Genomic DNA, 24,944 nt, shown 5'->3' on the forward strand with positions numbered 1-24,944 from the left:
AATACCTGCTCCCAAGAGAAGATAACTCTGCAATACGCAAAGACGGAATACTGCATGCAATGGTGTGTAATATAAGAGTGCACGAGGCGTGTGTACATTAAACAGTATTTATGTATATGATATGCACACATTTTTATCACGATGGTGGCTAACTTCTGTAATGTGATGCTTGAATAAAAATTAGAAAAGTAAAAAGCTTTTTAGTCATGAAAGCTGTTTCATTCCAGTAAAATTCAAGGTTTTATGTTTATTTCTCAGATTACATGATTTGTAGATTATATCAGTTGACCCAAAATCACACAGTATATAATTATCTTGCCTGTTCATAAAGAATTCACATTTTACAAAGTTTCAACAGATTGTGACGAATATATTTGAGAATGAAATGGAGGCCAGTCTCGATTATGGAACTACAGACACAAGCGATTACAAATAAAGAAATTACAATTTGGATCTCTCGGTTTTAGGCTACCAATATGCGTAACGCTTGTTTAAAAGTGACTATATATACACTCATGGTCTATAAGAGTGTTATAAAACACCCTATGATAATGGTGAGGCACGGTCGTGTAGTGGTAGGACGCCAGGCTCGTGACCGAAGGATTGCGGGTTCGAGTCACGGCACTGTGTTGTATCTTTGAGCAAGATACTTTACTCCGCTTGTTCCAGTCAACTCAGCTGTGAATGAGTACGTGGTTGGGCAGTGCTGGAATTGTAGAATGCTAGCTGTGACCGCCGAAATGACAGCACCGGCTGTATGCTCCCCAGGGAGTTGAGACAGATATTGGCTGGTTGCAAAGGCGCTATAACCACGAATAATAATTTGTGAACCGCTGCTTTGAGACGACCTACAAACTAGGTTGTGATAAAGCGGTATATAAGAATCTCGAATTATTATTATTATTAATATAACATAAAGATACATGTAACAATGATGAAAATAAAGAAAAAGTGAAACCAGTTTTGTTTAAAGGTTTACAAACGTTGTTTGATCAAGGGAGAAAAGTAGTCCACGTTACGTTGATTTTGTTGTACGTCTTGCATACGACCATGTATTTAACATTTGCAGTCTAATGTTCACGTTATGTTTAACTTAATACCGCTCAGAAGCTTAAAGTCATGCGTTCGTAATACTTTACACCAATAATTTTTTATTTTTACTTTCTTATCCAACATTTTGTGTCCCTCAAGATCACAATTACTCAAACACTTAAGGCGCTTCTTTGAGAATATGTTTGAACAGAACTGTGTTGCATACCCTCATAAATGTTTAAAAGATACATTTCAAACCTATATTTACGTTCTATTGCATCCACTTTTATCATTTAAGAAAAAATAGTACTTTTTCACATTTAAACAGCAAAACACCGTCATGAGAACAACATGAATTGAACAACCATGTAACGGTACGTGTAGTACTGTTAATACTACTACACACTTGTTTTTATTGAATCATGCAAACATTTTGGGTTGGTACTATTATCTAGAGGCACTGCAACACAGATGTAAATATTATCGTATAAATCGTCCATGTGTTGTTGTTACAGTGCCAGTGGTTTCGTCCACCATTTTAAAGGCGAAGTTCGATACCAATGGCGTCAGTGGAACGCTAACCTTCTCCCAGAGGTCGGCCGGCCTGATAACCATTATATCAGGATCTTTAACTGGTCTAAGCTCCACAGCTACTTGGGAGATTCGTACACTTCCGGTTCGACTCGATGTGGCCGACAGATGTGGCCGACTTGGACAGAGGTAAAATATGAAGATATATGCTATACATTCGAACACCACTATCCGGGGTTTATTGAATAGACTTACCCTACGTTTATATATATTTTCTTTCTCCTATGATTTTCATGAATAGTAAAATGGTCACAATTTTTGTATTGTCTTATGTAGAGTTTGTAAAAGCGTTAGTCGGATTAGCTTAGTCGGTCATGGCCTAAATAGGCCTATGTCACCGTTTAATATTATTTTAAGGTGACGTCCTAATTGCGACACAAATGCAGATACATCAAACAGTATTGAGATTTCTCACAAAACTTCTACACCAGCGACCTTTGCATTTGAAAACCATTATAATATTTTAAAGAAAATTTAAAATGACAGTAAGGTTGTCTTGTCCAATGCAGAACCGTCGGCACTTTCCGTAAACGTATTTCTCGTTTACGGAAAGTGCCGACAGTTCCTCATTGGTGTAACGTTAGCTGTCGTTATGTTAAGCTTTGTCACACCGTATCGACATCGTCAGCTTCTAATGTAAACCTTCAGAGGGTTACACTAGTGCTTGTATCTGTATCCCCTAGAGTAACCTGGTTATACTAGTAGGCACAGTTGCAATATTGCTTCCATCTGTATCCACTAGAGTAACCTGGTTATACTAGTAGGCACAGTTACAATAGTGCTTCCATCTGTATCCACTAGAGTAACCTGGGTATAACTTATACTAGTGGACACAGTTACAATGGTGCTTATATCTATATCCATTAGAGTAACCTGGTTATACTAGTACGGACAGTTACAATGTTGCTTGTATCTATATCCACTAGAGTAACCTGGTTATACTAATGTGGACAGTTACAATAGTGCTTCCATCTGTATCCACTAGAGTAACCTGGTTATAACTTGTTCTAGTGGGCACAGTTACAATGTGGGTTGTACAAGGCTTTCAAAGTTCAACACCATTCAAGATAGCTCACATGTACTCGACATAGAACAAAGAATGAGATGCTACACTTTTGTTACAAACTGATTTATTGATCATATGTTTAACCTTGATTTTCTCTTATCAAGATATACCGCTCTGGGAGGCACGTTACCTGTCGGCAATATACCGGTAGCAAACCTTAACGATCTTAATACCATATACGGTAAGCATAACTACTAAATTATCTCAACACCGTTTAAGGTATAGAACAACACCGTATACTTCCATTACTGTTTATTTTTTCGGTTTCTTGTTTATTTGTTCATATTTTTTATTGAACAGTTCCATTTGTTGCATTTTCTTTTTTCTTTTTGTTTGTTTGGTTTTGTTTTTATGTGAACTGCTCCCTTTACAGGTCGATCCGTAGTTGTGACCAACACGCAGAATCCCACTATGCTATCTTGTGCCACCCTGGAGGCGGACGACATGATCACCATGACTGCACGTTTCAAAAACACCATCGGTGGGGAGGTAGTTTTCCGCCAGCCATCCGCCCAATCCACTGATCCGATTTCGATTTATGTGGACCTATACCACCTTAAGGATATCTCCACTGCAACGGATACTTTCCGAAAATGGACAATATACGATAAAGAAATACAGGACAGTGACAGTGTGGAGAGCTGGTGTCAGAACCTCGGTAATGTCTTCAATCCAACATCGGCAACAGGAACCGGATGTTCTCCCCAGTCTCATCAAAATTGCAAAGCGGGTGATTTAAGCGGAAAACATAGTGCAGTGACGGTGTCTACTAATAAAGGGAGTGTGGTTCAGATGTTCCTGGACACGAAATTAAGTATTGGTGCGATGTATTCGGCCGAAGGTAAAACTCTAGTTGTTGAAACAACAGGGTCAGTTCCAGTGGCATGTGCTAAAATAATCAAGTATTCCACAAGAACAGCAAAGGTTATGATAAGTAGGAATGACATCAAAGGTGCTATGTCATTTTCCCAGAAGTCCCCATTCGACTGGACGGAAGTTAGTGTAAATCTGACGGGTTTGGCTAGCATGGCAGGCGGATACCATATCCATAATTACCCAGTCCCTCTTAAGATGAGAAAAGGTCAGGAGATATGCGGCCAGGAGTACGTTGGTGGCCATTTTAACCCTTTTAATGTGGACGGGACACTTCCAGCCCCGCGGGCGGGCACCAAGGACCAGTATGAGGTAGGAGACCTCAGTAACAAATACGGACTGCTGAACGGACTTCCGGAATTGATCATTACCCAAGCAGACTCCAACCTACCACTGTTTGGTATGAACAGTGTGATTGGACGCTCCGTAGTGATTCACAAACAGTCCGGATCGCGTTGGATCTGTGATACAATCGAATCCGAGGCCAGCGTCCTGCAGGCAGTTGCCACGTTCAAGTATCCGATCATCGGCTATATATTTCTGCGCCAACCCCAAGTGAACGGGCCGCTGTCAGAAACCCAGGTGTACATGGAACTCGATTACGGTAATTCTGCCACGCCGATGGCCACCGTCGATCATAATTGGCACATCCATGTAAATCGTATTAACGAGGCGTTCGGGATGAACGTATCCCAGAGATGTTCGTCGGTCGGAGGTCACTATAACCCCTACTCCGTCGACTTGGGTGGAAATTATGGCCAGCAATGTAACCCAAACAATCAGCTACGTTGTGAGCTAGGCGACCTGTCTGGTAAACACGGTAAGCTAAACGTTCGGACACAGCTTGGAGGAAAGACCCGGATGTTCTTCACAGACACCGATCTACCTCTCTCCGGACCTAACAGTGTCCTAGGTCGGTCAATAGTCATACACAATGCCAATTCTGGGGCTCCACGACTAGCATGCGCAAACCTTTACAACACCCCAACCAGAATAACCAAATTAGAAAACTGGTCCAAAAGTTCATACACAGGAACAACTGTATTCAACTCCAATACCCCTGGCTTTTTGGACGGACCAACTTCTGTCAGTATAAATCTAATGGGACTAGACGGTATGGCCAGTGGATATCACGTGCACAAGTATCCGGTACCATCCACAGCTTCCTGTTCCGCCACTTCTGTTGGCGGCCATTACAACCCTCTCTCAATGGTAGGCACCCCAGCCGACAAGACAGACGATATGTACGAAATCGGCGACTTGAGCGGAAAATACAATAATTTGCTGAATGGAAAGAGCAGTGTGATGTGGACGAGTGTCGATACAAACCTGCCCGTCAGAGGGAGCCACAGTGTCGTCGGGCGCTCTGTTGTGGTGCATTTCAATAACGGAACCCGGTGGAAATGTGCGAATATTGTGGAGGACACTACCACTTCCGGTGGCGAAATGTTCACCGCTAAGGTCGCGTTCAAAGGAGAAGTAGTTGGTAACATTATCTTGGTAAGTTTACTTGGTAATTGCTTGATTACATAGTGTTTGGATTACCATGGAGGTGTGTGTCTGGAGAGAGAAAGGCGGTTGTTTTAGAAGTTTGTATTTTCCGTCTCTCAGTCAGTCCTTATGGTCAGTCCTTATGTCCATTACATGGGTCGTGTTTTCTAAAAATCTCTTCAATATACCTATCTCAAAGTAAATAGCGTTACGTTGCTGCAGTTACTCACCAAATCAAACGGAACATTGTATAAGGGTGGAAAGCCTGAAGGTCGTGATCAAGGTCACCGGTCCACATCCAACTTTGTTGCAATTTGTCCAATTAAGACCGTGTCCGTTCACAATATGGTTTTTAACCAAACGTTTGTTATTGTCGCTAAAAGGAGCATGTAAGAGAAGGAATGTAAGAGGATGTGTGGAGGCTGTAGGTCAAAGTTCAAGCTCATAATCCTCACGGTGTTGTAAGGAACAAGTAGAAAACATCACTAAATTGTCTTCAATGTTCAAACATCACATCAAAATCAAAAACAATTAGAATGCGAACGTTAAAGTTCAAATGTCACCTTGTTATGTAGTACTACATTCACTAATATGACTACAGCTGTTCGTCAGTGCTGTAATTGTTTCACTTGGTAATTTCGTGTACATAAGAGACTTAAATATGACTACTTATTGTAAATGTCTGTTACTGCTATTATAGACGCAGTACCAGTACCCGGATGGTGGATTCAGTGACACAGGAATACTCATAGATTTGAAATACGCATCAAACGACACCTTAATTGTAAGTATTGTAATAGTCCACCCAGTCGTATAAGTCAGCACGCCATTATTTACTTCAGTGAACACGAGGAGAGATATTATCAAACTTGTTTTAATAATAAAAACGTTGCAGATGTCTCAAATTGAGGTGATATAGTAAATGGAATATATGAATTGTTAATAATGCAGTTTGCTACATTCAAACATATTTTATTGAAGAAAAAACAATCCAAGGGATTGGGCACAAGTTCTGACAACTTACTAGGACCAGTTTACTTGAAATTGTATTTGATGTCTGTGCACATTAAGATGTTATCTATGAAACCGACGATAAACGTATTTTTACATAATCTGTGACAATTTTTTATATATCTTTGTATGTTTGTTACATGTTATTCAATGTTGATTCATACCTTCCTGACTAGGTATATGCTTTGTATTGTCAGGTCACGTCCTAGTGGTAAACTTGTTGTTAAGCGTTAATAGTCTACATACCTGTACTCCTTGTTCAATAGAAAGATTACGTAGATGTTTGGAAGCTAGCTAAACCGTTTGAGAACGAAACACTGACAAAGGAAATGTAAATCTGTGCGCTGTCGTCACAGATTGAAACATTTCTGTGTAATATAGCATCAATTCACTGCTCGATCTGGCCATTTTCTACATGAATGCTTGACACAAACTCATCATAAACACCTTTCAGATTTTCGAAATACATGCTTGTAATCCGTAATATATTTGACTTGAGTATATACATTGTTCATTGGCAGTAAAAGACCCAGCCACCATGTGTTATACACGCCTATGTGTCGGAGGAAATTACTATTTAACAGCTCTAGTAAATACTAATGGCTATATCAGAAAACCTATTTTACATTGATCTGTTATTGATTACTGTATGACGTCAGAGATAGAAGAGTTATCGCAAGGAACAGCTAACGCCAAGAATAAAGTTTCGCCAAGAACAAAGTGTCTGGGGTGTTTATTGGGAAAGTTATCGCCAAAAATAAAGTTTCTGTGGTGTTTACTGGGAAAGTTATCGCCAAAAATAAAGTTTCTGTGGTGTTTATTGGAAAAAGTTATCGCCAAGAATAAAGTTTCTGGGGTGTTTATTGGGAAAGTTATCGCCAAGAATAAAGTTTCTGTGGTGTTTATTGGGAAAGTTATCGCCAAGAATAAAGTTTCTAGGATGTTTACTAAAAAAGTTATCGCCAAGACTAAAAGTTTCTTGGATGTTTACTGGAACAGCGATCGCCAAGAATAAAGTTTCTGGGGTGTTTACTGGAACAGCGATCGCCAAAAGTAACGTTTCTAGTGTTTTTACTAGAAAAGTTATCGCCAAGACTAAAAGTTTCTGGGATGGTTACTGGAATAGCGATCGCCAAGAATAAAGTTTCTGTGGTAATAAAGTTTCTAGGATGTTTACTAAAAAAGTTATCGCCAAGACTAAAAGTTTCTTGGATGTTTACTGGAACAGCGATCGCCAAGAATAAAGTTTCTGGGGTGTTTAGTGGAACAGCGATCGGCTAAAGTAACGTTTCTAGTGTTTTTACTAGAAAAGTTATCGCCATGACTAAAAGTTTCTGGGATGTTTACTGGAACAGCGATCGCCAAGAATAAAGTTTCTGGGGCGTTTACTGGAACAGCGATCCTCAAAAGTAAAGTTTCTAGTGTTTTTACTAGAAAAGTTATCGCCAAGACTAAAAGTTTCTGGGATGGTTACTGGAACAGTGATCGCCAAGAATAAAGTTTCTAGGATGTTTACTGGGAATGTTATCGCCAAAAGTAAAGTTTCTGGGATGTTTACTGGGAAAGTTATCACCAAGAATAAAAATCATGGGATGGTTACTGGGAATGTTATCGCCAAGAATAAGTTTCTAGTGTTTACTAGAAAGTAATCGCCAAGACTGTGATGTTAACTGAAACAGCTATCGCACAGAATAAAGTTTCTTGGATTTTGACCCGAATGTTTATGGCTATTTTATTAACTGTTTGTTTTCATAAATTTCTTTTCTTTCGATCGCTTGTCTTAATTGATCACGTGTCTTCCTCCGTCATGGTTTTATGTGTAATTTAGGTTCATACACACATCGCTATGATTCCTAGATTTATTGATTTCATCACGAAGACGAAAGTAATAAAATATCTTATGTATTTCTGGGTGTTGTTGCGGTGCTATAGAAACCTGTCTTCTCGCTGGCACGTGATCATGTGACCTCTCACTCGCGTGACTGAATCAAATGTTTATTTTCAGGTCATCTGACCCTTTGGGTCAGGATGACCTATACAGTCATCGTGCTTCGTCCGTCGTCGTCCGCCGTGCGACGTCCGTAAAGTTTCAACATTTTAAGCATCAGCTGAAATTTGCCTGAAATGGACTTGAGATGGTCCTGATCAAGTGTTGTTATTTTTCGGGTCGGTCCAAAATCCAAGATGGCCGCCATCCTAAAAAAACATTTAAAACTTCTTCTCCAGTTCCACTGGTGCCATTGAGCTAAAAATTGGTGGGGATGTTTAGGAAAGGAAGCCGACAAAGTGTTGTTATTTTTCAGCCCCGTCCAAACTTCAACATGGCAGCCATGGTGGCCATTTTGTAACATGATTGCGCAATCATGGTTTTCCTAAACAACACATATTTTAATCTTCTTCTCAAGTTCCACAAGTGGGATTGAGCTGAAACTTGCCTGAAATGATTCTGAGATGGTCCTGATAAAGTGTTGTTATTTTTCGGGTCGGTGCAAAATCCAAAATGGCCACCATGACCGCCATCTTGAAAAACACATTTTAAACTTCTTCTCAACTTCCACCAGTGGGATTGAGGTCAAACTTGCCCGAGATGGTCCTGACCAAGTGCTGTTATTTTTCGGGTTGGTCTGAAATCCAAGATGGCCGCCATCTTGAAAAACACTTTTTAAAATTCTTCTATTTCCACTGGTGCCATTGAGCTAAAAATTGGTGGGGATGTTTCGGGGTCTCGAAAGTGGAACTTACCTATAAATTTGCTTTTAAATGTTGAACGAGGCTGGTTCGACCCCTGGGGGATAGAAAGGGCGGCGACCCAAGAAAGGAAATTATCTAAAATCCTGCTTTTAAATACTACTCGTTAATGCCAAAAGTAGATTACAACAATTTCAGTATGAAACATCATTTTGAAACAATCATTTCTTATATAAATGAGGCAGGTTTAACCACCATTGACAGCGGGACAGCTAGGGCCTTAAAAAGGAGAAATCTATTCATATTTAGGTTCCAATGCTTGCTGACAGCTTTACTGACAAATAGTAACTCACTGCTGACCAAAACTACCATCATGGAAAACAAATTCTTAGAATATTTCATTGAAAGTTGAAAAGTTACCATTCTCCCTGCTCAGTCTTTGAAGTCAGATGACCGTTTAGGCCCATGGGCCTCTTGTCTATCTTAATGCTTCAATTTGTCGGAATTACATACATATGGAAACGTACCAATCATTCCTATGTAAATCATATAAACAAAGACATCGAGCCCTCGGGATAAGATTTTGAGTTCCCGGATCTCGCTAGTCTCGTTCTGAATAAACAAATAAGTCGTTTCATTCTGGACACACAACGATCACGTTTATCGTCGAGTTGACACATGGTAAAGGGCTAGCTACGCGCCCGTCTGTGTCCTAATATCTGTAAGTCGAACTATAGGTCACTGATAAAACCCACCGATAAATATTCTACTGGACACAAACAGTAGTAATAACATACACTTATCTCAACAATGCGAGTTCAAATCGCTGTTTCATTGTGCTGGACTTGTAACAAGATAAGGTAAATAAAAACAATTCAAGCCTGTCGACAGCCTGTCGCCTGTGTGTTTCCATTGGTGACGGCACAGTGAGAAACACTACAAGGTCATCAGGGTTAAAATGGCTACTGTTCCTTTACATAATTTCTAGTGTCGCGCATTTCTATTCCAAATGTTTTAAATGTACCTATAGGTTCTCAGCGTCGTATACTATTTCACTACCTGAAGCTGTGAACCCAAAATAAAGAAATACTAGATCTGATGTTAATAGAGAATTTGACAAGTACGTCGATCACTGTAGCACAGAGGCACAACATCAAGCTATTCACCTGTAAATGGCCATTGATATGTATATATATATGTTACTTTGGAAAGAATGTGAGCTAGCAATTAATTGTCTCTGCCCCTGTGCTGCATATATAGTGTTAAAAGTAAATTTTGAATTCGAAACGCGCTGCTCTTTTATTTGGACTAGATATGTTTATGACATGTATTGACGATTTTATATTCTTGCAGACACACGGTCATAAATGGCACGTGCACGAGAAACCAATGACCGGAGACTGTAACAGTGCTGGACCCCACTACAATCCCTTCATGGTGGACCTGGTACGTTAGCAAGGGAGACAACCATCGCCTAGTGAATCGGGAACCGTCGGCACTTTCCGTAAACGAGAAAGTACACTTTAATAGAATATAGTTTCTCGTATACGGAAATTTCCGACGGTTCCCGATTGTCGCCTATTAGGATTTTAATTACGCAGAGTGTATAACAAGAAAAAAATTCATATAACGTCATGCCGTTGTAAAAGAAAATATTTCTTTTAAAGTTCAACACATTCAAAAAGTAAAGTCGGCAATTTTCATAGCCAATTAGCCTCAAACATGTAAGTTGAGAATCTGAAGAAAACATATTTTTTTTCCTGTACACAGACAAATTATACTGAGTGTTCCCCTTACAACCAACTACGGTGTGAAGCAGGCGACCTGTCCTCTAAGACAGCCGTGTACGACATCGGGTATGGCAAGCGTTTCTATACTGATGTAAACCTAAACATCGTCGAAGACTTCGGAGGTATGACTGCAATTTCTGATCGGTAATAATTAGGGTTTAGGTATCAATAAATCACAATCAAATACCGTTTATCCTATCAAATCATCAAAATGTTAAAAAAAATGCATCGATTACTTGAAATCAGAAAATATCCCATATTGACCGCTATTTTCTTATTTACATTAACTCTGTACTGTGGTATATGTTCTATAGTGGTCGGAAGGTCTATAGTAATACACCAAGCCAACAATGGCGGTCCCAGATATGTGTGTGGTGACATATTGCCGGAAACCAGCTACAGTGAAAGAATGAACTTCCAATTGTCAACTGTGATGGTCGATAAGTAAGTATAATCAAGTAAATGTAAGGGACAGATAACTCTGATATTTAAACAACCTAAAGAAAATCGGTTGATAACCCAAGTGTTTTATAGTAAATATGTGTCGGGGGCAGATAACTGCAGTGTATAAACAGCAATAAATATGTTAGTGTATCAAGGGCAGATAACTGCAGTGTATAAACAGCAATATATATGTTAGTGTAACAAAGGCAGATAACTACAGTGTATAAACAGTAATACATATGTTAGTGTAACAAGGGCAGATAACTACAGTGTATAAACAGTAATAAATATGTTATTATATCAAGGGCAGATAACTACAGTGTATAAACAGTAATAAATATGTTAGTGTATCAAGGGCAGATAACTACAGTGTATAAACAGCAATAAATATGTTAATATATCAAGGGCAGATAACTACAGTGTATAAACAGTAATAAATATGTTAGTGTATCAAGGGCAGATAACTACAGTGTATAAACAGCAATAAATATGTTAATATATCAAGGGCAGATAACTACAGTGTATAAACAGTAATAAATATGTTAGTGTATCAAGGGCAGATAACTACAGTGTATAAACAGCAATAAATATGTTAATATATCAAGGGCAGATAACTACAGTGTATAAACAGCAATAAATATGTTAATATATCAAGGACAGATAACTACAGTGTATAAACAGTAATAAATATGTTAGTGTATCAAGGGCAGATAACTACAGTGTATAAACAGCAATAAATATGTAAGTGTATCAAGGGCAGATAACTAAAGTGTATAAACAGCAATAAATATGTAAGTGTATCAAGGATAGATAACTACAGTGTATAAACAGTAATAAATATGTAAGTGTATCAAGGACAGATAACTACAGTGTATAAACAGCAATAAATATGTAAGTGTATCAAGGATAGATAACTACAGTGTATAAACAGCAATACATATGTAAGTGTCTCAAGGACATATAACTACAGTGTATAAACAGCAAAAAATATGTTATTGTATCAAGGGCAGATAACTACAGTGTATAAACAGTAATAAATATGTTATTGTATCAAGGGCAGATAACTACAGTGTATAAACAGTAATAAATATGTTATTGTATCAAGGGCAGATAACTACAGTGTATAAACAGCAATACATATGTAAGTGTCTCAAGGACATATAACTAGAGTGTATAAACAGCAAAAAATATGTTATTGGATCAAGGGCAGATAACTACAGGGTATAAACAGCAATAAATATGTAAGTGTATCAAGGGCAGATAACTACAAGCAATAAACAGCAATACGTATGTAGTTTTTCAGGGAAAGATGAGTCCGGTGTATAAACTACAAGTTAATTCAATTAACTCTTTCGTGGAAATTCACTGATAGGAAACATGTGGATAAGTACGGATAACTTTAGTGTTGAAATACTTAATGTTAGGCAGTCATGTGGGAGGAGCAGATAACCCCAGTGTAGAAATACTTAATGTAAGGCATTCATGTGGGAGGAGCAGATAACCCCAGTGTAGAAATTCTTAATGTTAGGCAGTCATGTGGCAGGAGCAGATAACCCCATTGTAGAAATACTTAATGTTAGGCAGTCATGTGGGAGGAGCAGATAACCCCAGTGGAGAAATACTTAATGTAAGGCAGTCATGTGGCAGGAGCAGATAACCCCAGTGTAGAAATACTTATGTAAGGCAGTCATGTGGCAGGAGCAGATAACCCCAGGGTAGAAATACTTAATGTTAGGCAGTCATGTGGCAGTAGCAGATAACCCCAGTGTAGAAATACTTAATGTAAGGCAGTCATGTGGCAGGAGCAGATAACCCCAGTGTAGAAATACTTATGTAAGGCAGTCATGTGGCAGGAGCAGATAACCCCAGTGTAGAAATACTTAATGATAGGCAGTCATGTGGCAGGAGCAGATAACCCCATTGTAGAAATACTTAATGTTAGGCAGTCATGTGGCAGGAGCAGGTAACCCCAGTGTAGAAATACTTAATGTTAGGCAGTCATGTGGGATGAGCAGATAACCCCAGTGTAGAAATACTTAATGTAAGGCAGTCATGTGGCAGGAGCAGATAACCCCTGTGTAGAAATACTTAATGTTAGGCGGTCATGTGGGAGGAGCAGATAACCCCAGTGTAGAAATACTTAATGTTAGGCAGTCATGTGGCAGGAGCAGATAACCCCAGTGTAGAAATACTTAATGTTAGGCAGTCATGTGGCAGGAGCAGATAACCCCAGTGTAGAAATACTTAATGTAAGGCAGTCATGTGGCAGGAGCAGATAACCCCAGTGTAGAAATACTTATGTAAGGCAGTCATGTGGCAGGAGCAGATAACCCCAGTGTAGAAATACTTAATGTTAGGCAGTCATGTGGCAGGAGCAGATAACTCCAGTGTAGAAATACTTAATGTAAGGCAGTCATGTGGCAGGAGCAGATAACTCCCGTGAAATTCAACAGTGGCCGGGGCTAGCTCCATTATCTTTTTTGGTTTATATAAAATAATTGGTAGATTTATGATATATATATGAACATATAACTAAAAGTGTGTACAACAGTGTGCTGAGGGTATGCTTAATGGACAGAATATCCAATTTGTATTAAAACAATTGGTATATAATTAAACGTTTTATTTATAAACCATAACATGGCAACGATGGATTAACACAGACAAGCAAACGTACTGACAATATGGTTTACGTTAACGTGGTACAATGTCTATGTAAACAGGTAGTTTAAGGATATACCAGACTTTGAGAGAGGGTCTCACGATTCTCATTAGCTTTGCGATGATCTTGACAATGTGGTTGTCTGTACATTTTGCCGCCAATATGTCTATAATCTTGTCGTTTTCGTATTTAGGTCGTCAATGATGACCACCATTGCAGCCGCTCTTAATTCCCGACCAAACAACATGGCGTTAATGCAGATGTCAGACGGACCCGGATGTGTGGAAGTTGACGTCATGTTTACAGGTAGCGTCACCTGGTGTGATTCTTCGAAATAGAGTTATGTTTTGGCTGGACGGAGTGTGGTAACCAGCAGCTTAATTAGTCTTAACTCCAGTACTACATGTACTAGAATAGTGAGAGTAGATACTGTTTTGGGATTTCAATATCCTTGGAACAGAAGAAACACGGTATTGAAGAAATGAAAACAAACCTTCCCACTTACGAATGTTTTGGGTTAGGGTTTTAAAGGACGTGTGGATTGAGTGGTGTTTGGAATTGTTGTGGACATATTCCAAACGCTTATGTAGCAATTTATTTCTTGAATACTGTTATAAAAACCACGCATATTAATTAGATAGATACATAATCTAGAGTCTAAAACAAAACTTCTGTTTCAAAGTCAAACAATAAATTATGTATGTAGCAATAACATGACACTCTTATATAAGAGTTGTCAAAATAAACCTGGATTTTTGTTCACCATGCTAATTTTGATTTCCTTCCAGGAGCCAATGCGGAGAGGATGCGGGCGGACCTCCACGCTATGGTGATGCGAAATGACCCGACATTGGGCGTGTACGCACCCTCCCCGTCAGTCTGTGGAGCAGGTAAGGGTGTATTGGGTTCTGTATCACATGTGTGTGAGCTTTATTGTCAACCAAGGCACTCAGTAATCTGACCAGGTCTTTAAAGTTGGATTGTCTACTTCCGTGTTGTTCGGTCGAAGTCTGATAGGTCATATGAATGTGGTCTGTTATTATTATGTAAAGAGACAGGATGTTATATGACATGACTGTGGTTATTTGTTTAGCCCACGCAGAACGTATCACATTAAGTTATTACATAAAAGTGTCTCACTTTACAGTTTGTCAACAAAAAGACATTTCGCAACTGGAAATTCCTCTTTATGAAAAAGATACTAGAATGACCATTCATTTTTCTGGTGATTTTCATTTTAAAATACCTTTCTTCGGTTGACTGGAGTTTGTTTAACACGTGGTGACGGGAACATGTGATGTAGGCCGAACATTCTAGTGTCAAATATACATCGATATACCGTCCGTTCGTGCCCTCGAAGACGTAATCACCCTCCCATGATACCTCTATGTCTTCACAAACTTCTCCTCTTATACGAGTTCCACATTTCAACCTTCTGGGGTCAAAACCAAGGTCAAAACCAAGGTCAAAGAACTACCAATGCGTGTTCAGAAAACTTATATATGAAAGTTTGTACTTCAACCTTCTTCGGTCAAAAACAAGGTCACCATTACTATAAGTATGATTTTGGTTTCATCGCTCTAGAGACAATGTTAAGAAACGTTCTACCCACGTTCACGAACATTTCCTTGTGTTCGGGTTTCCATTTCAGCTTTCTGTGGTAAGAAAAACTGGCTGTTACTGTAAATAGATCGTTGGTGTTAGCTATAGATTTCTCCTCCGATCGTCTTTACAAACATCAGCTCTTGTTTGTGATAGTTGTTTGACCTTCAGAGGTCAAAAGCAATATCAATTACTATAAATAAACATATTTCAATTTATCAAAGGGTTATGAAACTTAGAAAACATGTTCTCAAAGCCCCCCCCCCCCCCCCCCCAAAAAAAAAAGCCGAACGAATAAAGGTTCATACACTTAGCATTTCTGATCACATCCAGTCACAAGGGTACGACTATCCTCTGCGATACCTGGAAAATCATTTTAAAATCTTATTTTTTTTGCACCACGAGGTACAATATGTAAGCTTGTCCAATGGATGAATTCGGTCAACATGTGTATCAGTAAGAGAGCCGTTTTATAATCACATCGTAACGAAACTATGGAGGAAATGTGATAGTGTATGAATGATATGTAGGTTAAATTATTCACATTTAAATACGTCGCCTCGGTAAGCATTTGGCAAATTTCCATTATAATTTATTTTTAGCATTCCAAGAAATTCTGCGGATTTTTACAAGGATATGAACAATTCGAATTTAAATCAGATTACAATAATATCAGGAAACACAAGGATTTGTATTGAATCATTTGGGACAAGGGGCCAAACGCCTGGCTTACGGTTGTTCACGGACTTGATATCATCAACGCTTTGCTGTTCGTTTATATTTGTTAATATTTTTCATGTGCATGTATTCATTTCGTGGTGATTTGGTCATCACTTTTAATTTATGTACAATCATGTTCCTGTTCCAGCGAAAGGCTACGTAAACAATATTGTCGTGCCAACAGGAGTAAGTTTGGTTCTGTGTATCGTTATCTTTAAACGTTCCGGACCGCTGTTCATTAAGTTGCCCTCGTGCTCAAACTCAATTCTGTGCTCATTTCCTTGTTTCGATGCTAAATTAATAAAAAAACAACACTCCTATTTTGTCATTGAGAGACTTAGAGACATATACATTTTTCAGTAGGACTTTTTGGTCATGTCACGTGACTTTTTGGTCGTGTCACATGATTTAAACCAGTTACAAGAAAGAAGGGTTGAGCATAGAATCCATGTTTGAGCGTGAGAACGGTTTCATGGATTCGGGCATCGGTATCAATGGTGACGGGCGCTCCACTAGAGATATCGTGTCGAAAGCAAACAAAGGCGAACAACTTTTATCCTAAATGCATATTTTAAAATCTTGAAGGTCCTGAAAAATCAAAGGGTTATACCTGAATACGCGAACTTTCCCCTTTACCACTCAAACACGTCCCTCAATCTTAACTTGACTTTAACTCGCCCCGCTGTTGTAAATTTACTCAAAATTACCCCTGTATAGCCTCTTAACTTGAACTCTTCCTTCCATCATAATAACACATACTTTACTCGAACTCAACTCTTCCTTTTACTTTTAAAACTCGCCCCTCTGTCGCCGTGTTACTATTACTCAAACTCTTGCCTTCTATCATAACTCAGAACATGCCCTCCGTCTTAATGTTACCTGTTTTATAAGAGCAGGAGTGTCTAGACGTGTAAAGCTATATGCGTTTTAGTTGATTTCGAGAATTGATCTCGGAAAAAAGTATTCACAATACAATACTGTGTGGTGTTAGGGGCGGGGCTACATCAGCCATATAACTGAATTTTCCTTTTTTTGGACATAAAGTTTAATTATTTATAATCCTTTAATTTTTGATACCTTTCCTGTGGGCGCCTGTTATTATAATACGACTGTAACGCATGTGTTGACAGATAGATTATATCTTACCTGCCGTGTGGTGTTGGTCCTTAATATAGAACCATATATTTAGCTCCACCTGGTGGGGATATGGTTCAGAACGTAGAGAATTTATGCTAAATGCAGATTCTACCCAGAGTTGTCGTTCCTTACATTCACTAAGAACGACAACTCTGGGTGATGCTGATGGCGGGCAAAAATGTATTGCATGAATGTTAGCGTGCTTTTGCTGTTTGTGTAGGGTCATTTGAAAGGAGATTGCAGATAAAGTTTCAGTGTATTGTGTACTGTAATAAAAAAAATGTATACGACCACTGTCCACTTTGCATGGCTTTATGGGCGGTATCCATATCCAGGGGTTACGCTCACTTTCGCTCTCTACACCCCTGGAATATGTCAAAGCAAAAGCGTAGGCTCAGTGTGCGCCGCCTTGTCGATGAGACAAGAAGGCTAGTTCGATCCTTTGATATACATCAAAATAATCTAGCGGTCGCGTAACGGTAAATATTGACAGGCTTTGAAGCCGGGCGTCTCTCCTTTGTAATCTTCAAAGGACAGGTATCAGCCTTGCGATTGGTCAGGTTTTTTTTTTTTTTTTTTTACCAGAGACCAATAAAACCGCTATCTTCGTGCCTTCAATTTTGCTATTACATATTCCAGGGGTGTAGAGAGCGAAAGTTAACGTAACCCCTGGATATCGAGGATGGGCGGTGTATTCCCGCTTACACGACACGATATTAACACTTATCGTTGTTTCATTTTCAGCTGGAGTTTCTTTTTCGTTGGTGGCTGTTCTTCTTTCCTTATTCCTCCAGCGTCTGATGTCCCTGGCTTAGAAGTCTTCTGCGTCAGATTCTTCATTGTCACGTGACTCGTCAGACCTTTTTCAATTCGCCATTACATATGACGCCGATGAGTTACAAACATTGTCTTCCAGTTCCGTGATCAAAGACAACAGTATTGTAGATATGGAACTTTATCATGCAGGAATCACAAAACATAGGATATTAGCATTTCTCCCGTACAGGGGCAACCACATGTAAGACATTATCAGTGCCCACATACATGGATCATAAAATATTGTATATAAGATATTACCATTTCCCCCATGCCGCGGCGACCAGAAATAAGACATTAAACTTTCTATATCCCTTGTAACCAGGGCAACCTGGTCTCCATTACGGTTCATAGACGTTGTAAATAAGATAGGTAAGGTTATTATTGCATTATTGATCAAGACTAGCAAAGTGTTTATATAATAGTTACATCATTGTGTCGCCTTAAACATTTTTAATTATGGTAAGTTGTGACTGAATGATGTACAATTGCAGTAAAATTGTACATACACCTTAAGTTATTTTGATATTTACCATAATAGTGCTATAGATAGTACATATACTACAGACAGTTATTTCGAACCCACGGTTATGATGAAGTCGATTTAGGGCGGGGAACTTGAACTAGAATCGGTGAAGTATTGGAAGGAATTTGTAAGGTTATGTGACAAAGACATTTGAATTCACATATCATGTGTAGTCGTACATTTTCTCCACATTTTAGTTGCTGAAACTTTGACTCGTGAAACTATACTTTATGAAGTAATGCTCCTTTTTTTCTTCATCATAAATTTTCGTTTCTGGAACCTGGTGCTGATTTAACAATGTTATGTTTGCCATGAAACATGGTGTTAAGGGTATATGCTACCTTGTTTCTACATACATTTTCTCTTCAAACACAGAACAAGTAACAGAACAGTCGGGCAATTCTGTTTGGTGTGGTCAAATTAAATTATTTCAAGGGATATAATTCGTACACAGGTATAATGTGTGAGGGAGAAAGCCTTTCCATATGGAAGGATGGAAAGCATAGAAAAAATATTTACATATATGATAAATATAAGGTGTAAGGGAGATAACTCTAACACAAATTACAGGTGTCATCTCAATCGGGAACTGTCGGCACTTTCCGTTAACGAGAACGGAAAGTGCCGACGCTTCCCGAATGGTATTATCTCTAACTCAAATTCTTGATATAATGTGAAAGGGAGACAACTCTTATGCCAATGACAGGTTTGTATAAGGTAGCATATGTCCTTAAGTGTGTAGGGCGGATGTCACAGATTTGTAGTTTATAAGTACTTAATGCCCTGGTCCATTACCATAACCAGCCCAGCTGTTTCTTAAGAAGTAGGACGTCAATAACGTTTAAATGCACACGGATCCTTTCTGCTAAATTTGATGTGTCTACGTTGATGTTGTTATGATGACGGAGCGTAAGAACGTTGGTATGTGTGATGTGCTTGTGTGGGTATGGAGGCAGCTTATGCATGGCTTGATTATGTTACCCTGCGGTCATTACATCTGTGACGACGATATTTGTAGACTGAATTGGCCTGTTAATACATGTGTTTTTTCTACCTCATTGCTTATACGTCTTAACGAGAGAGAAGACAAACATTTGTACCAAATTCAGAGGAATTTAACGTAAAGAGCTTTAATATACAGTCTGATATTACATGCCCATTCATATATTTTTCTAATATATTGTCGTGTTGTCGGAAACCATTATAGGCCTCCAACTGATTATAAAGCTGATGTATTTGTATTCATCCTATCAAAGTCCTTAAAATAGAAACTCCTGCTCAAAATGAAAGGGGAAGAGTACTTCTTAAAATGCAGATTTAATTATTTCGTGATTTATTCTTAGAACGCTAGACCAAGTTATGAAATATCAGCAAAGTCTTGTGATAATACTATATGTAATTTGAAGATTGGGCACCAAGTGTTACTCATCAGAACCATCTAGTAAATTTACTAGGGCTGCAACGATACGCATACCTCACGATACGATGCTTACGATACGATACGTATCACGATACAAATATATGATTAAAAGGTCAATTTCATAATGATTGAGTGTAATTTTATCGAGTTTTGTCACAGACTTCAATAGTAAATACTACCTAAATATATTTTTGTTTAATTTCTAGTACTTTTGGGTAAATATGAACAGTGGACAACATCTTTACTGAAGGGTTCAATAAAATTAATATAAGTACACTTTATTTAGGAGTTTCATAAAAATCTATTGATAATTTAAGTACTGTTTCTCGATGCATGCAAACAAAACAAATCGATACGATACAAAAGAAAGTATCGCGATACGATACACAAGAAAGTATCGCGATACGATATATCGTTGCAGTCCTAAAATATACTACTAGCTAGCTTACAGACTTTGTTACATTGTGTATGTATCCGTTATAAGTCGACACACTATCTAGGTGAACAGAATGTATATGTCGGTCCATTCTACCAATGTCGACGTCACCATACCCACACACGTACGTACCACTGCAGCTGTGAACAGTTTGGGTTATAATTAAGCATGTGCGGCAATAGACACCTTTCTATTTGTATGTTGTTTTCTGTGAATAACTCCGCCAGCTGTGTATATTGTATTGTGATTAAACGGGTGATGTTGATATTGTATACAAATCATTATATGCTTAGCCTATACAGGGAAAATTCATGTTATCATCTGAGGTAATTCATCCCGATTTTCACATTTCCAAACAAAATAAACATTCATGTCATGTTTGTCTAGATCTGAAGATTATTTTAAAGAATATTTAAAAATCTTTTTATAACTACGCATATTTCTGCAATGGTGAACTTCGAACACACTTCAATTAGTGTTATTGTCACAATCATATTTGACGTTTTAGTTTTCTTTGTGGACCCTGTTGTCACGTGACATCCTGATCGGCATGCGATACCCTTTGTCACGTGATACTGTTTCTCTAATTGTCACGCGACACCCATCACTTTCATGTTATATTAGCCATTTCGCTCTTACTACCTTAAATAACACTTGAAACTTGGTGTACCAAGTGACAAGTATTTCGGAAACTGTTAATGCAAATTCGAATATCTTTGTCAACAGAAATTGCTTTTAACTCATCCACCCCTGAAGACACATTTGAACTCTTCCAATTCAAAGGTTGGAATAGTTCATTATGAAACTTTAGGGGTGAATGAGTTAAACATTGTTCGCTGTTATTCACACAACTGAAATTCTTAGAATGGTTTGGGGATATGACGTTTGCCATTGTTATTTTTGGTGATCGTGTAATTATTTTGCCATGTTCCTAGAATGTATTCCACACTCCTTCACAGATCTATATATGTATACATATTTTCGTTCAATTCAATAGTTTATAAAATGTTGTTGCTAATAAATTTAACATTTAATTTTTCAAAATCAAATTGTTGTATTATTTGGAAAAAGGTAAGATTTTATGAAATAGAAACTGCACAACAGGTCACTAATTAATGGCCTAGTTGATGTTGCTTAACATTTCTGTCGGTCAGATCCCCCGCCCTTTTTAGCACTAATTTGTTCGGGTCCTATATCATTCAGCTGAAAATCATTCATTTCATAACACCAGGGGAAAATGTCTCTCAGAAAGATTACATATAAAAGTACCACATCATCCCGATATTATTACCGCCACGCTCCGCTAGGAGATAAACATCATCGTTGCTTGGGTAATAGTTTGAGAGGACCAGGTAATAATTGTTATACAATTTGATTTATAGGTTGTACACTGCATCGTTAATCCCAAAACGTCAGAGATAAAAAGTCAAACGTTTAAGGCTACTTTTAAAATAATTTAATAACCACAAAACTCGGAAAGTCCCCATTTTCTTTGGCTATGCTCAATATTACTATAAACAAACTAGTATGCATCGTTGCAACAGTGTGCGGGGGCGTCTGATAATGTTTGAAAATTATTGCGCAATACAGATTAGAATAGAAATGTGTTGCTACGCTCAATATTGCTATTTAAATAATAATACTTATGCAGCACATTTTTAAAATAATTAATGTTTAAAAATTGGAAATACATCAACTTGTTTAAATTTGCAATCTATTTACATTTTAAAATGCACCAGAAAACTTTTTTCCAGGGAAAGGTAATGCTATGGATTCGCAAAAAAAATTCTACATTTTCACATCCAAACGCTCAACAGTAACAACAAATTACATTATAATTAACAAATAGCAATTATCTTTCCCAAATATTCACTTTCACAAAGCAAAAGGTACGTATAATAGCTTCCCGAAATGTAGCTCACTGTCCGGTCAATCTGTTTTCTGATATTTGATGTCGTCGGCCACATGTCAATTGCCTATGACATATAATGATCGAATTTGAAATTGAAATAGTTCTGGCAATCAGCTACAGGTGCCACAAACTAGAGAAGTGACCTTCCACTGACATTTGAAAACTAGGGACGAATACAAGTATTTATATAAATGTGACCGAGGTAAGGGAGACCACTCGTGTTGGTGACACTTTGTTTCGGGTAAAAAGAACGACCCAAGTTTGTACGTCATACTCTAGCAATTTTATCTCACTCAAATATTCATAAACGTCTCATTCGAACGTGTCAAAAATCGCAAGATTCCTTATTTTTTTTCTATATTTCATGGGCAGGTATCAAAATCAAATTTGAATCCCATATTATCTTTTTAAAGACCTAAAAATGTAATGATATTAATACAACTGCTCTGTAACTGCGGGGATTTTTTGTAATTTCTTTAATTGGTTCCATTAAAAAATAAAAATAAATGGACGAGGAAAAAAATTCCTATCGGCCTACCCTGTTTTTCATTTTACCTGAAACATACATTTTTAGGTCTAAAAGACAAACAATATACGTTTGCCGGTTTTCAAAAAAACAACTCATATGAATAAAAACATATTCAGAAAGAGCTTAGTTGTTCACAGGTAGATAAAAATCAAATTTTGAAAACTAACTGCACCAAGTTTACATTGAAATATACGTAAGATATATTACCTCAAAGTTATATTCATTGATTGTACTGAACATGCTTGACGCATTTAATTTTACAGAAAAAGGCGCGCACTAGTGATGCAAGTCGGCCCGTCAAAGCAAAGAAACCAATGTACAGAAAACTTACAGAAAAGTCCAGACGGGAAAAACTATCATCTCAGGTCGTTGCCATTGTTACCAAGTATGCCCGTATGTTTAGAATCGACCCACGATTTGCGCGGAGGAAACTACATTTGCTGAACTATAAAGGTCGCGTGTGCTTCGGCCATCGGAGATACCGTGTGTGTTGCCGGAAATCACGTGTCCTAGTCCATGGCGCCCCCGTTGTATGTCGGTCACTGGTAGCTAGGGGATACCAGGGACGATAACAGGATTCGACATCTTGAAAATGTACTAAGTTTGAATTGAAGTCCTTGAACTTTGTGTGTAGTTTTAAATAATCCAATAAACGATAAATCAACTGAAGCTGAAGGCAATATTTTGTGTGTTTATCAGTGTTATATACTTGGTTTGTATGATATTATAACCATCAAGATAATGTTAAGGGCTGTTAAAAGGACCGATTCTCAATTTAGAAAGAGTGTGATTTTCCGAATATGTCCGAATCGGGAAATCTATGAAGAAAGTGAAAGCATAAATTTCAAGAAATTCCTCCCAACAGCTGAAGTTCTCAAAATGCAGCATATGTAGAAAAGATAGAATTATCATGTTGTCATAATAGGCAAGATGTGCTTAATAGTTAAACATTCTAATTTCATTAGTCAGAGTTATTAATAAGAAGAATCATCCAAGTTTCCAAAAGTAATTCTTTTGTCGATGTTTTTTCTTACCAAGTTCGTCCTAGAATCCGTTTCTTAAACCCCCTGCTGAACCCCTGTATTTCAACCCCAGACGGTAATACCAGACCACAATCCCCTCGACAGAAGGAAGTGATGATTCAGTACATTACAAAAGGAGTACAATGGTATCATAAGGGATGACACCGTATTAGAGCCGTACATGACGATGTAAGCGATTTTTGTACGAGATATTGACCTCTTAATTGTTGCACACGTATTGTGAGACGGTAGATTATAAAAGGCCGTTAACAGTTTGCTATCCATATCAACCTCATTATGTGAACTATATTTTATTTCAACCTCATTCATGTGAATTTCTGTTCAATTCTCCATGAAAAGTCCGCCATTAAAAATGACTGTGATTTTAGAACGAATCAATTAGGACATAACATATGCTTGCAATTTCCAAACAAATGTACTGTTATTATTTGTTGTACACGAATGTATTAAAAACTCGATAAAAAATGTCCTCGTGTTAAAATGCAAGTCGAATAAAGTACTCCTTTGTAAAATTGTTGTTGTCGTTGTGATACTTTTACTTGTTAATGATGCCTTACAACCTTAACACACAATGGTGTCGGGTTCAAATACAATGTATGTCAGTGTTTCAGTACGACAAAGACGTTTCCTTAAAAAACTATAAACACCCCCTGGTTCCTTGTCGTTGTCGATGATGGTATACAACAAAGGGAACAACCGTTGTTCCTCCCGTTGACGAAATAAAACCCCGCAGATTTATCTCGTAGCACTCGCGATAGAGGTATACAACAAGGGAAGCAATCCTAGTCGATAGCAATGACGGAATATAACAATGGGAAATAACCCTTGTCGCTCCCGATGATAAAAACAACATTGTCGCTCGCGATGACGAAAACAACCCGAACGAACAACCGTTGTCGCCCCCGATGACGGAATACAAACGAAGGTACAAACAACCGTTGTCACCCCGATGACGAAATACAACCGGAAGATACAACCGTTATCGCTCCGATGATGAAATACAACCGGAAGGTATTACCGTTGTCGCTCGCCGATGACGAAATACAACCGGAAGGAACAGCATATGTCACCCCAATGACGGAAAACAACTCGAGGAAAACCGTTGTCGCCCCCGATGACGAAATACAACCCGAAGGAACAGCCGTTGTCGCCCCA

The 24,944-nt window shown here is 38.2% G+C and overlaps 1 protein-coding gene across 5 annotated transcripts in view; it reads left to right on the plus strand.

Annotated features, from left to right (window-relative positions):
* Positions 1-24,296, plus strand: part of LOC110466445 — a 47,027-nt gene extending 22,731 nt beyond the window's left edge. The window contains exons 2-13 of one of the 5 annotated variants that reach the window (XM_021522937.1): positions 1,548-1,752; positions 2,794-2,870; positions 3,063-5,062; positions 5,754-5,837; positions 10,106-10,198; positions 10,523-10,664; positions 10,857-10,986; positions 13,842-13,954; positions 14,437-14,538; positions 16,119-16,156; positions 23,010-23,340; positions 23,785-24,296. In XM_021522937.1, the coding sequence (XP_021378612.1) occupies positions 1,548-1,752; positions 2,794-2,870; positions 3,063-5,062; positions 5,754-5,837; positions 10,106-10,198; positions 10,523-10,664; positions 10,857-10,986; positions 13,842-13,954; positions 14,437-14,538; positions 16,119-16,156; positions 23,010-23,318 (3,293 nt within the window). In that variant the 3' untranslated portion in view covers positions 23,319-23,340; positions 23,785-24,296. Of the gene's footprint in view, positions 1-1,547; positions 1,753-2,793; positions 2,871-3,062; positions 5,063-5,753; positions 5,838-10,105; positions 10,199-10,522; positions 10,665-10,856; positions 10,987-13,841; positions 13,955-14,436; positions 14,539-16,118; positions 16,157-17,851; positions 20,940-23,009; positions 23,669-23,784 lie in introns of those variants that run through there. The other 4 variants (XM_021522935.1, XM_021522938.1, XM_021522940.1 and 1 more) reach the window with 4 other exon arrangements.
* The last annotated feature ends 648 nt before the right edge of the window (positions 24,297-24,944 follow it).

This window comes from Mizuhopecten yessoensis, unplaced genomic scaffold, assembly GCF_002113885.1.
Source record: "Mizuhopecten yessoensis strain PY_sf001 unplaced genomic scaffold, ASM211388v2 scaffold11133, whole genome shotgun sequence".
Lineage (NCBI taxonomy): Eukaryota > Metazoa > Mollusca > Bivalvia > Pectinida > Pectinidae > Mizuhopecten > Mizuhopecten yessoensis.